Genomic DNA, 13,411 nt, shown 5'->3' with positions numbered 1-13,411 from the left:
TTCTGTCTTATTGTCTTAATACTCTAAAGTATTTGAAGTTTGAATCAATTCTTGGCAGAAATAGTGAATGAGAGTATGAGAGATTAAATTGACCTCTGAGATTTGTTCGTTATTGGACTAGTTAAGGTAGTTTACTACATTTATGTACAATGTAATGTACAATGGAAGAGTAAGCCAAATCAGGTAACTTCTGCTGAAGCTAGTTTTTGAGGGAATCAAGTTGGAATCTGTTCCTTGAATTTTGAGCACAGGAGTATCCAATTAATGAAGTCAAAAAGCTGCATATTTCAAATACCAAACCATTCCTATGTTTTGATGCATCATATATATTTTAAGTGTTATGTGGGCTTGTTGAGTAATAATAGAATTTTAAAGCTGTGAACTATATGCCTGCCTTCATCTTCACTTCAGTAGACAAGCAGGAGGCTGGAAGACCACAGCAAGCCAAGCAGCATCAGGAGGTGGAGAAGTCTACGTTCCTGAAGAAGGTTTACACCTAAAACGTCGACTTCTCCACCACCTGATGCTGCCTGGCTTGCTGTATTCTTATAGCCTCCTGCTTGTCTACCTTGGATTCCAGAATCTGCAGTGTTTTTGTCTCTAAGTTTGATCCTCATTTTCATATTCTTACATTCACTCAGCCCTGCGAGCTTATTCAGCTATTTAGTTGAATCATATCTACTGGCCCATCTTCATCCCATTGTTCTTTTTGAATGCATTTTTACTTAAATTATTTTCTTCTTGTTATCACCTTTAAACTGCTCTTCATTCTGATGTGCCCCACATGAAAGCTGCTATTCCAGAAGCTGAACTGCTCCCATCTCGAAGGACACGTCAGTTTTTTTTTGTTACTGATGAACTTTAAAGATGTAACCATAGGATAGATTCGGAATAGATAACCTTAAGAAGTCCTTTTAACTAAGAGTGTCTGATATGGCAATTTTACAAATTAAGCCTTTGTAAGTGATATAAATGTAGGAACTTGAATTGGCAAGTCTGGTACACTGACTCTTCCATCAAGACAATCCTGTTAAAATATCTAGTAGGATGAGGTATGTTTTGTTCGCAGCCACTGTTGAAGCAACAGTGTAGTGTCAGAAATCTTGACATAATTTGTCACAATCTGAATCTTGAATTTGGATATTGGGACTGCACACATATTAAATGAAAATTTTGTTTTTTCTTTGGACACTACCAGAAATTGAGACTGTAAAATCATTGTTAGCTTTCAATGAGGTAAATCTCATTGTTGAAGTCTGTACTTTTGTCATTTGTTTTGTTTTTAGCTGCTAAAAAGGAATGCTGCTTCACGCCTTGGAGCTGGGGTTGGGGATGCAGCAGATGTTCAGGTATGTTTACAGCAGAGACCTTCATATGAGTCAGCATCAGACAATGAAGATTTAGTTACAAGATTCTTGGATTCTGGCAATCCTTAGTTTTACAAATATGGGTTGACCTAACACAGAAACTGACTTAAGTAATCAATAAACTTTAATGGTCAGGGACAGATGAATTATGGGCATATAATGCCATCTTTAATACTGGTGTTTCAAAATCTTATTTTGGTTAAAAATTATTTCCACTAAAAATTACTGCCACTTGGATTGATTCAAAGGCCGTCACTTAATATTCACAACAGATTTTGAACTTGGCATGTTTCGCCTGTTAATTAGATTTCTGTCCATGTTTGGGATAGAGTCCATATCTAGCTAGTTTCTCTGAGGAGGATTAATTATTTAAACAGGTATTTCAGCATTTTGCCCATTTATAGTGCTTTTCCTCAGCACAGCCTAGGAATGAAACTTAGATGTGTTCCTCTCTTTTGGGCTAATCCAGGCAATAGACTACCGTCTAGAATGGCGACAGTTTAAATCTTCGAGAGCAGTACTTCTGTAATTTGCTGCTAATGAGTTAGAGCAGTGACCTGAGCTAAAAGTCCATTAAATTTGTTATTATCTTTGTAAAGAAACCACTAGGTCTCGGGTGCATGTTTCCTTTGGTAATCAAGTGAAAATACATGATCCATAATGTGGCAAGTTGGAGACAGTGGCTTGTACCTTGCTCTGAGGGGGAACAGCTAACTGCAACTTCACTGTCACTGTATGGCTCCGGTTTCTAAATATTCTTCACAGCTACCCAAGTATATATTTATATGTAAGTTATCAAACATGTTGAGACTGGTAGTATTGTTATGTTTGTCTGAAAGGTTTCTGGTAAAGCATCTTGCGAACAGGAAATAGCATGTGACCAACCTGCCTAGATGATGAAAAACAAAAAGAAAAACCACTAGAGGTTACTGAAGATGAGTAGATCCTTTGGTGAGATTCTTTTGGAAGCAGGTTTAGTTTTGAACAATCTGGATGCCTAGTGCCATTCATTGGAAGTTCTGTATACTGGCCCAAAGAGTATAAACATCTTGCTAAGTGGGATATTCCTAACATTTAGTTGAACTTGGTGGGATAGCCAAGTTGGGAAGAGCTTTAGATGCAAGACGACTGTGGTCAGAAATAGTCGGACCAGTAGATTTATGACCTGAGGTGACTATGCGTAAGATGCTAGTGATGCTGTGTGAATGGGGAGAGTATATATGTAGGTTGTTTGGAGGAGACTTGAAGGTAAAACCTTGCCAGAAGTAAGTGTAAGACCTTTTTTAAAAAAAACTCAAATCTTACTCAAATCTTTGAAGTAGTACTCTGAACAAGTGATTAATTTTCTGAATTTTGCTAAGTACGTTGATTTGGGGTATAAACTGAATAGGCGTTGAAGGAAATTGGAGTTAATTTTAGTTTGAAAATAATGATATTCAATGTTCTATTAATATCTAAGATAATAGACTATATAAGGTACTGTAATAATATTCATATCTTTGAATTTTTCAGGGTAATTATTTTCATTTAAATCATGAGCCTTGTTGCGTTTAGTAATTTTATCCTTTAGTAAATACCTGAATTTTCAGATTCTGAAAGGAGAATGCTAATCTCTGCCTAGATAATATTAACATTAATTTATATAAGCCAAGTATTGTTTCTGAGGATGTCCCAAGGTAATTCACAGCCAATTAATTACTTCAAGGGTTTTCCACTCATAAATAGACAAGTAAATACCCAATTTGTGTGAAGCAAGTTCCTGTAAGTGGCAAGGAGGCGAACAGTTAATAGATGTATTTTCTATCTATGGAATCCATCTTTACGTGCAAATTCAATGTTATGTCTGTTAATATGAGAGTTTTTAAATTTGAATTATATTTTTATTAATAACTCAATTCATTCTAATGCAGGCTCATCCTTTCTTCAGACACACAAACTGGGAGGATCTTCTTGCTCGGAGAGTTGAGCCACCTTTCAAGCCATTTCTGGTAATTGTAATCTTACTCTATCTTCCTCCTCCTCTATTTGTATCTCGATGTTGGTGTGCAGATTCCAAAGTGCCCCCAACACTTTGGGATTCTGTGTTCTGGATTTCTTGTGTGATCCTAGCCAATGTAATTTGACATTGTGAGGGCATTACAGTTGAGATTTCCATATTTTCACAAGCTTACTTTGAGCAAGGGATACTAAATACCAAAAAACAAAAATCTCACTTTCCTTCTCTAAATCAGGGTACTGAAGCAGATTGTAATGCCAGTTTTGCCGCTGGAGCTGAGACTAGTGACCTTAATACAGATATTGCATCGTACTTGAGATGTTCCAAGTCTATACAGGTCAACAAAATGTACATTTGTTGGGGAGTTTGCTAAGTGAAATCTGTTGTTTAACTGAGGGAGAAATAAATTAATAAAAAATACATTGTGCTCCTTTTGAGCTCTGTTCAATTATTTGCAATGATATGGGCATTTCATTACCTTGGCATGTCCTAAAACATTTCAGAGCCAATAAAATACTTGTGAAATGTGACAAAAATATGCACACAGACTTGCCAACAGTGATGTAATAAATGACCAGGTAATCTGTTTCACTGAAGGTTGAACAGTAAATATTAGCCTAAGCATTGGGAAAACTCCCTGCTGTTGTGATTTTTATTTTCTGTCAAGGTAAGGAGGCAGCCAGGACCTCAGTTTAAAATCACATCTGAATGAAAGAAATATGCATTCTCAGAGAAAGCCATGTTTCATGACTTTGTAAAACCCCAAAGGACCTTGAAGTGCAATGACCCATGCACTTAGTGTAGTCAGTATAGTTATGTGGATATAGATTTCAATTTTTGCACAATAAGATTCCACAAACAGTGCCACGATAATGATCATACAATCTGTTTTATTGATGTTGATTTAGGCATAAGTATTGCCCAGGACACTTAAAAGACGCTCCCTATTCACTTTAAAATTGTGCCATGTTGCCTTTCATCAGAAAGGCAGACGGGGCCTTAGTTTAATGTCTCATATGAAAGCGAATTCTGCAGTGGCCTATCACTGCATAATAGCTTAAATAGATAAGATACCCTACAGTATGGAAACAGGCTCTTTGGTCCAACAAGTCCATACCGACCCTCTGAAGAACACACCACTCTAACCCATTCCCCCACCTATATTTACCCCTGACTAATGCACCTAACCTGTACATCTTTGGATTGTGGGAGAAAACGGGAGCACCCAGAGGAAACCCATGCAGTCACAGGGAGAATGTGCAAACTCCACACAGAGAGTCACCTGAGGCAGGAATTGAACCCAGGTCCCTGGTGCTGAGGCAGCAATGCTAACCACTGAGCCACCATGCCGCCATCTTATGTACTTGTGCCTCTGAAATAGGGCTTGAATTCACAAATTTCCATGACCGCATTGCCTCACAGCAGCACTAACACCTAATGCACCTGAATATTTCGAGAGGTTGCTTTGATAGTTTTTAAGGTCCTGTGTTATTCAGTAGAAGAGACCAATGTTGGAAATCATATGGATTGAGCTGTCTTCCACTGGAGCCATATTTCCAAACCAAGAGAACTGTTTTACTAATGAACTTAAATTCACAGCACTTTAAACATTTGAGCATGTAAATGAGACTAGTCTAACAGCCAGAAATTTTGAGTTCAAGTTCCACACTGACAGGTTATGCAATTCAATTCCATAAATCTTGATAGTTTGACACCAGAAATGAAGGTTTTGCAACAATTTGGCAAATTTAACTAGTTTGCTGATGCACGACACTATCTGGCAAAAACATGACTTAGTTTGTACTGCAAGGATTGTACTTAATATTAATTGATCTGGCCTAGCAAATTATAATCCCTTGAAATTAGGGATAGGCAATAAATTGAACTTTGTCGAGAGTGTGGTGCTGAAAAGTACAGCAGGTCAGGCAGCATCCGAGGAGGAGGAAAATCGATGTTTCAGGCTTTTGCTTAGTACTGCTGCCTCTCAATGCCAGGGACACTGGTTCAGTTCCGGCCTTGGGCACATTTGCCCCGTATCCGCATGGATTTCCTCTGGAAAACTCTAATCTCCAGCATTTGCAGTCTTCGCTTTCACCTAGTAAATTGAACTTTGTCAATATTTGCCACATCTTAAGAACAAATAAAAATCCCACATGTTAACTTGGAGTCCAAGCACTTTAGAACACTGTTTTTAGTTGAAAACTGTAGAAATTATTCTAAAGATTAAAATCCTGGAATTGTTATCCCTACATTGCTCAAAGTGCCCATTTGGCCCATCAAGTCTGCACTGACCCTCCGAAGAGCATCCCAACCTATCCCCATAACACCATGGTGTCAAACTACCAGATTTATGGAATTGAATTGCACAACCAGCCAGTGTGGAACTTGAACTCAAAATTTCTGGCTGTTAGGGTAGTCTCATTTACATGCTCAATTGTTGAAAGTGCTGTGAATTTAAGTTCATGAGTAAAACAGTTCTTTTGGCTTTGAAATATGGCTCCAGAGGAAGACAGCTCAATCCATATGGCTAATTCACCTTGCCTACACATACCTAGACACTGTGGGGCAATTTCGCATGGCCAACCCACCTAAGCTGCACATCTTCGGACTGTAGGAGGAGGCTGGAGCTTCCGGAGGAAATCCATGCGGATACGGGGCAAATGTACAAACCCCACACAGACAGTCGCCCAAGGCTGGAATTGAACCCGTGTCCCTGGTATTGAGAGGCAGCAGTACTTAGCAATGAGAATTTGAACTTGTCCAAGAAAACATCAATAGTTCTGTATTTTGTTGTCTTAGCCACTCATGCATGACTTCCTGTCACCTGAATGCTAGCTGTTTAATGTTGTCTTGTGTATTTTTTATCAAAAACACAAAATACATGCACACATCGATATAAGTAGTATAAATACTTAGGATTTTGTAAGTTATACTTCAATCTATTTAGTTATTCAACCAATACTGCAATTGAAATCCAGTAACTGTGTACAGACTAACAAGTGAAGCAGATACTGTCAAAATCTACAAAACTATACACTGAATAGCATTGAGGAACGAACAAGTGTTAAAGGTTGATTTTCTCCGTCTTATCTCACAAGTGTAGGTTGGGTAAGTTTCCTTTCACTTTGTCATACTGTACTCCTAAAAAGAGTATCTGCAGATGTGAAAAGTTGCAGTAAATTAAACTTAGTGCCTTTAACATGTATTTTACATTAACTTTTTATTTGCAGACTCCCAATGTAATGTGTCAGTACTGCTGATTATTTTTCACCAAGGTAATTGTTCTGCCTAATGTTAATTCCGGCTCTATGTAAACAAAGTACTTCTTTTGTTCTGAGTTATGCTGAGTTTTCCAGAAAGATGAATGGAAGACAAAAGATGAGAAGATCCTAAGGATTAGTAAACCAATTCTAAATGAATTATGCCTTTTTTCCTGTTTAGCAATCAGATGATGATGTCAGCCAGTTTGATTCAAAGTTCACACGACAGACACCTGTTGACAGCCCTGATGACTCAACCCTCAGCGAAAGTGCCAATCAAGTCTTCCTGGTAAGCCTTTTGGATACACTGTTTGAGGTAGTTAATATTAAATTGATGAGAAGTTAGAAAAATGTTGGCACTAGACAAGTGAACAGTATAAAATCCAAAGGGAGTAGTTGAAGCTTGCGTAGATGTATTTAAGGAAAAGTTATATAAATTTGAATGAGAGAGAAGTAGTGAATATCCTGAAAAGCAATGTGAAGTAGTTCAAGTTAATCATAAAATGCAAATATTTGCCATGATCCATTGCTGTATTATAGTCTAAATGTAATATCTGTTAGTATCAGGAATTGTACAACAGGAGCAAGTTAAACATTTGTAAAACTCTCTCTCTGTTTCAGTATTTACTTCAATGTTGACCTTGAGCATCTGCTTTTGGCAAGGTGACACTTTTACTGTTCTTGCCAATTGTTCTGTAGTTGTGAATCGTTTCGTTTGTAAATCTACCATGCTTGTTTAAGATTTTTGGCAAATGAATGCATCCATTTTGTTTTAAATTTATTTTTCACTTTTAAATTTATTATTTGACCTAATTACATTAAGCTTCTTAGTATATGCCTTACTTCTCGTATTTTTTTTCAGTCAGGCAAACCTGAGGAGCTTTCAACATTTCCATTGGTTTCATGTCCTGAATGCTCCAATTTCTTTGAAAATGCTCAATCATAAATCATTAAATCATATTAAGTTTGTGTTCCTGATGATTGTCTGCAAGAAGTGTGTTTGGTTGCAAATCCTATCAAAGATCTCAGGTTGGTTGAAGCAAGAGTTAGAGGCAATGAGGAATTTACAGGAGGCAGAGAGTTTGATGGATGGAAGTTTCAGGAAGGTAGAAAAAAACTGCATATGCAATCAGGTGGATGGGCTATCTTTAGGAAAGGTAGGAGGGGGCGAGCAAGTAGTGCAGGATTCTCCTGTGGCGATCCCCATCTCAAACAAGTATGCTGTTTTGGAAAATACAGGGGATGATAGACTCTTGGGGGAATGTAGCACTGTCAGCTAGGTTTCTGGTACCGAGACCGGCTCTGCTGTAGTGAGAGGTAATGTCGGGTACCAAGCAATTGATTGCAATACAGGACTCTAGTCAGGGGCACAGACCAACTTTTCTGTGGCCAACAGCAAGATAGCCGAATGGTGTGTTGCCCCCCTGGTGCCAGGGGCAAGGTTGTCTCTGAGATGGTGCAGAATATTCTGAAAGGGAAGGGTGACTCGCAGGCAGTTGTTGTACACAGTATCAACAACATAGGAAAAGAAATGAATGAGCTTCTGAAGAGAGAATATAGGAAATTAGACAGGACTTAACAAGTAAGTCCTCAAGGGTAGTAATATCTGGATTATTCCCACTATTACATGCTTGAGGTGAGGAATAGGAGGACAGAGCAGATGAGCACATGGCTGAGCTGCTGGTGCAGGGGGTAGGAATTCATATTTATGGATCATTGGGATCTCTTCTGGGGTAGAAGTGACCTATATAAGAAGGGATAGCTTGCACCTGAATTGGAAGGGGACCAATATCCTGGCAGGGAGATTTGCTAGCCCTAGTCAGGCTTTAAACTAGTAAAGGGGGACGTGGGGTCAAAGAGATAATGAGAATAAAGATAAGTCTGAGGCTGTACAGTTGAGAGGTCAGGGCAGTCAAAAGGATGGCAGAAAATGAGCTAAGACTGATAAATTAAACTGCATTTATTTAAATGCAAGACGCCCAACGGTTAAGGCAAATATAATCAGGGCATGGTTAGAAACGTGAAACTGGAATGTCACAGCTATTACAGAGATGTGGCTCAGGGGAGTGCAGGACTTGCAGCTTAATGTTCTAAGGTATAGAAGGATAGAAAGTGAGGCAAGAGAGGATGCAGAGTGGATTTTTTGGGTAGGGGTAACATTATGGATGTACTGAGTATGTACAGTGAAGTTATTGGGTGGAACTGAGAAATCAAAGGGGTGATCACCCCCTAATAGCTGGAAATTGAGAAGCAAATTTGTAAGGAGATCTCTGCTGTTTGTGAGAACAATAGGGTGTAATGGTAGGGGATTTTAACTTTTCACACATAGACTGGGACTGCCATAGTGTTAAGGACTTTAATGACCAGAAATTTAATTATATACAAGATAATTTTCTTATTCAGTATGTGCATGTACCTACTTGAGAAGAAATAAAACTTGACCTTCACTTGGGAAATAAGGCAGGGCAAGTGACTGATGTGTCAGTGGGAGAGCACTTTGGGGCCAGTGATCATAATTCTATTAGTTTTAAAGTAGTTATGGAAAAGGATAGACCCGGTCTAAAAGTTAATATTCTAATTTGTAGTCAGATCAATTTTTAACCATGTTAGGCAAAAACATTCAAAAGTTGATCGGGAGAGGCGATTAACAGGAAATGGGACAGTTGGAAAGTGGGATGCCTTTAAAAATGCAGTAAGGTGTTATGTTCCTGTTAGTGTGAAGGGCAATGCAGGTGGATATAGGGAATGCTGAATGACCAGAGAAATTGAAGTTTTGGTCAAGAAAAAGAAGGAAGCACATGTCAGATATAGACAGTAAAGATCGAGTGAATGCTTAGAGTAAAAAGGCAGTAGGAATATATTTAAGAGGGAAAACAGGAGGGCAAAAAGGGGACATGAGATATCTTTGGCAAATATAAGGAGAATCCAAAGAGATTCTACAAATATATTAAGGACAAAAGAGTAACGAGGGAGAGAACAGGGCTCCTTAATGATCAACGAGGCCATCTATGTGTGGAACTGCGAAAGATGGTGAGATACTAAATGAGTATTTCATATCAGTATTTACTGTGGAGAAAGATATGAAAGCTAGAGACCTTGGAGAAACAAATAGTGATATCTTTTTTAAAAATGCGTCCGTATTATAAGAGGAGGTTGTGCTGAAAATCTGAAAACACAAGTGGATAAATCCCGGGGACCTGATCAGGTATATTCTGGAACATTGTGGGAACCTAGGGAAGTGATTGCTGGGCCCATTGAAGTATTTTTAGCAATGGGTAAGGTGCCAGAAAACTCTAGACTGTCCAATTATTTAAGAAAAGTGGTAAGGAAAAGCCAGGGAACTATAGATGGCTGAGTCTAGCGTCAGTGGTGGGTAAGTTGTTGGAGGGGTTTTTGGGTGACAGGATTTACATGTATTTGGAAAGGCAAGGACTGATTAAGAATAGTCAACATGGATTTGTGTTTGGGAAATCAAGTCTCACTAGCTTGATTAAGTTTTTTGAAGAAGGCAGAGAGGTAGACATTGACTATTTGGCCTTCAGTAAGGCATTCAACAAGGTTCCTCATGGTAGACTGATTAGCAAGGTTAGATTACATGGAATCCAGGGAGAGCTAGCCATTTGGATATAGAACTGGCTTGAAGGTAGGAGATAGGGGGGTGGTGGTGGTGGAGGGTTCCTTTTTGGACTGAAGGCCTATGACCAGCAGTGTGCTGCAAGGATCGGTGCTGGATCCGCTGCTTTTTGACATTTTTATAAATGTAATGGATATGAATATAGGAGGTATGGTTAGCAAGTTTGCAGATAACACCAAAATTAGTAGTGTGGTGGACAGTGAAGATTATTTCATTACTGCCTCTGCTAAGTAATGCAGAGACTGGGGTCCGCTACGTGGTAATCACTAAACGAAACAAATTAGAGGAAACCTTCAAGACCATCAATAATATCCTTACTGGCATATAATTCACAAAAGAGGAGGAAAACAACTACAAACTGCCATTCCAAGATGTCACAATAGAGCGAACAGCCAATGGGGAACTTCAAACCAGCGTCTACAGGAAAACAACACATAAGCATCAAATATTGAACAACAGACGCAATCATCCCAACGTCCACAAATGAAGCTGCATTAGAACATTATTTCAACGAGCTACCACACACAACAGCCCAGAGGAACTACGAAGCGCAGAGGAAAATCACCTATTCAGCATATTCAAAAAGAACGGGTACCCAATGAACACAGTCTGCCGATGTTTTTTTTTGTTTTCAGCAACAAACCCAAACAAGCAGACACTACACATCCAGAAACTCTAGCTGCTCTCCCCTACATCAAAGACATCTCTGAAATGATTGCCAGACATTCAGACCTCTTGGCATTACAGTAGCCCACAAACCTACCAATACACTAAAACAGCAGCTAATGAATTTGTAAGGGCGGCACGGTGGCTAGCACTGCTGCCTCACAGCACCAAGTTCAATTCTAGCCTCTGGTGACTGTCTGTCTGTGTGGAGTTTGCACGTTCTCCCCATGCCTGCGTGGGTTTCCTCCGGGTGCTCTGGTTTCCTCCCACAGTCCAAAGATGTGCGGATTAGGTGAATTGGCCCAAAGTGTTAGGTGCATTAGTCGGAGGGAAATGGGTCAGGGTGGGTCGCTGTGGACTAGTTAGGCCACACGTAGGGAATTTAATCTAATCTATAAAACCCTATACAGACAACAAGCAAAACTAATGTCATTTACTAAATACCTTGCAAGAACTGTAACTAACACTACATTGGACAAACAGACAGAAAACTAGCCACCAGGATACATGAACGTCAACTAGCCATGAAAAGTCATGACCCAGTCTCTCTCGTATCCTCACGTACAGATGAGGAAGGACACCACTTCGGCTGGGACAACACATCCATCCTAGAACAAGCCAAATAGAGGCATGCGCAAGAATTCCTAGAAGCTTGGCATTCCAACCGGAACAAACACATCGACTTGGATCCCATTTACTACTCTCTGAGAAAAGAACAGGAAACGTCATCACCAAACCAATGAAACCTAAACACACAAATAGAAAGCAGGCCGTACCACCAGTGCTTCACCAGGTGCTCACTGATGATATTACCTAGTATGGTGATGAAATGCCTGAAAACGATCCATCCAGCTCAGCGAGCAAACCGACATCCAGAACCTCAACCTGAGCTTCAAAACTCGCTAACAGGGTAGTGAAGAAGGCATTTGGTATGCTTGCCTTGACGTCATGTTGCAGCTGTAAAGGATGTTAGTTAGGCCACTTTTGGATTACTGCATTGAATTCTTGTAGGCAAGATGTTGTTGAACTTGAAAAGGTTCAGAGAAGATTTACTAGAATGTTGCCAGATTTGGATTATAGAGAGAGGCTGCATAGATCTCTTATTTTCCCTAGAGCATCTGAGGCTGAGGGGTAAACTTAGAGATTTATAAAATCATGAGGGACACAGACAAGGTGAACAACCAAGGCTTCTTTCCCAGGTTAAGAAAGTCCAAAACTAGAGGGCATAGGTTTAAAGTGAGAGGGGAAAGATTTAAAAGGAACCTGAGGGCCAACTTATTTACACAGAGGGTGGTGTGTGTATGGAAATGAACTGAACGTAGTGGAGTCTGGTACAATTACAACATCTAAATGGCATCTGGATGTGTTAAGAGGGATATTGGCCAAATGCTGACAGATGGGACTAGATAAATTTAGGATTTCTGGTCTGCATGGATGAGTTGAACTGAAGGGTCTATTTCCATGCTGTACAACAACTCTACAAAATTGTGATGTGGTAAATGATGAACTGCATGAATTTTCAGCGTTGACTTGGAGTTAGCACATTTGCCACTCTGTCAGACATTTCAGAGACTTTTTAGTGCGAACTCCAGGCTAACATCTGATCAGTACTGAGGGAAGGTCACAAGACTTGTAGTGCTATCTTTCAGACAGAGCATCAGATTGAAAATTAATTTGCTATCTTAGATGGACGTAAAAGGTTCCATGGCATTTCTTGAAGAGGAACAGGAGAGTTTCCTTCGTGTTCTGGCTAATATTGATCCATCAACCATTATCAAGATGTGTAGCACTAAATAAGTTTTCAAAGAATGAGAGAAAACGGAGGAATGAGTTAGATGGAGGCAGTGACAATTGTCACTTTAATAGAAAATAGAACTTCAGACTTAAGTTCCAGAGACATGAGTCCAAGTTTACCATGACACGTAGTGTCTTGAGTTCGATGAAAAATTTAGAATAAAAAGCTAGTCAAATGGGATTCATGGAAACACTTTGACAGATGTGAAAACTCATCTGGGTTGTAATGTGCCACCCTTATTTGGTCTGGTCTATATGTGACTCCAGACCCAAAGCAATGTTGTTTCCTCATAACCGTCTTTTGGGCAACGAGGGATGCGCAATAAATGCTGGACTAACCAATGACACTTATATCCCATGAACAAATTTTTTAAAACTATCTACAATATCTTTTGTGATATTTTCATTGAACACTCGTCACAGCCAAGGGGAATGGGAGACGAATGGGGCAAAGGATGAGCCAAGGTTCTTGCTTCTGAAAACTATCTGTTTACTCTTGAGGAAAGTGCAGGCGAATAGTTTTTGAGCAAGGACCAGATCAAGTGCCACTGATTGCCTAGCTTCTCATCACATTTCTCATATGAAGAATAACTACTGTACATGGGAAAGATGTCATAGGGACTGGAGCTGCTTGTGGAATTGCAGCCCAACAAGCCTCTGCTTCTTTATGAAAGAATGAGTGAGTCAAAATGTG

General features: G+C 39.4%; 1 protein-coding gene across 2 annotated transcripts in view; it reads left to right on the top strand.

The window, feature by feature from the left end:
• The window catches only part of rps6kb1a (ribosomal protein S6 kinase B1a), an 85,129-nt gene that overhangs the window by 47,448 nt on the left and 24,270 nt on the right, over positions 1-13,411 (top strand). For both annotated transcript variants that reach the window (XM_043718122.2, XM_043718126.2), the window contains 3 exons: positions 1,287-1,349; positions 3,278-3,355; positions 6,805-6,912. In XM_043718122.2, the coding sequence (XP_043574057.1) occupies positions 1,287-1,349; positions 3,278-3,355; positions 6,805-6,912 (249 nt within the window). The remainder of the gene's footprint in view (positions 1-1,286; positions 1,350-3,277; positions 3,356-6,804; positions 6,913-13,411) is intronic.

The sequence above is a fragment of the Chiloscyllium plagiosum genome, unplaced genomic scaffold (genome assembly GCF_037043375.1).
Source record: "Chiloscyllium plagiosum isolate Xiang-an unplaced genomic scaffold, Cpla_swu_hap1 HiC_scaffold_31, whole genome shotgun sequence".
NCBI lineage: Eukaryota > Metazoa > Chordata > Chondrichthyes > Orectolobiformes > Hemiscylliidae > Chiloscyllium > Chiloscyllium plagiosum.
The sequence above is the reverse complement of the archived record's forward strand: the minus strand, read 5'-3'. Positions and strand labels throughout refer to the sequence as shown.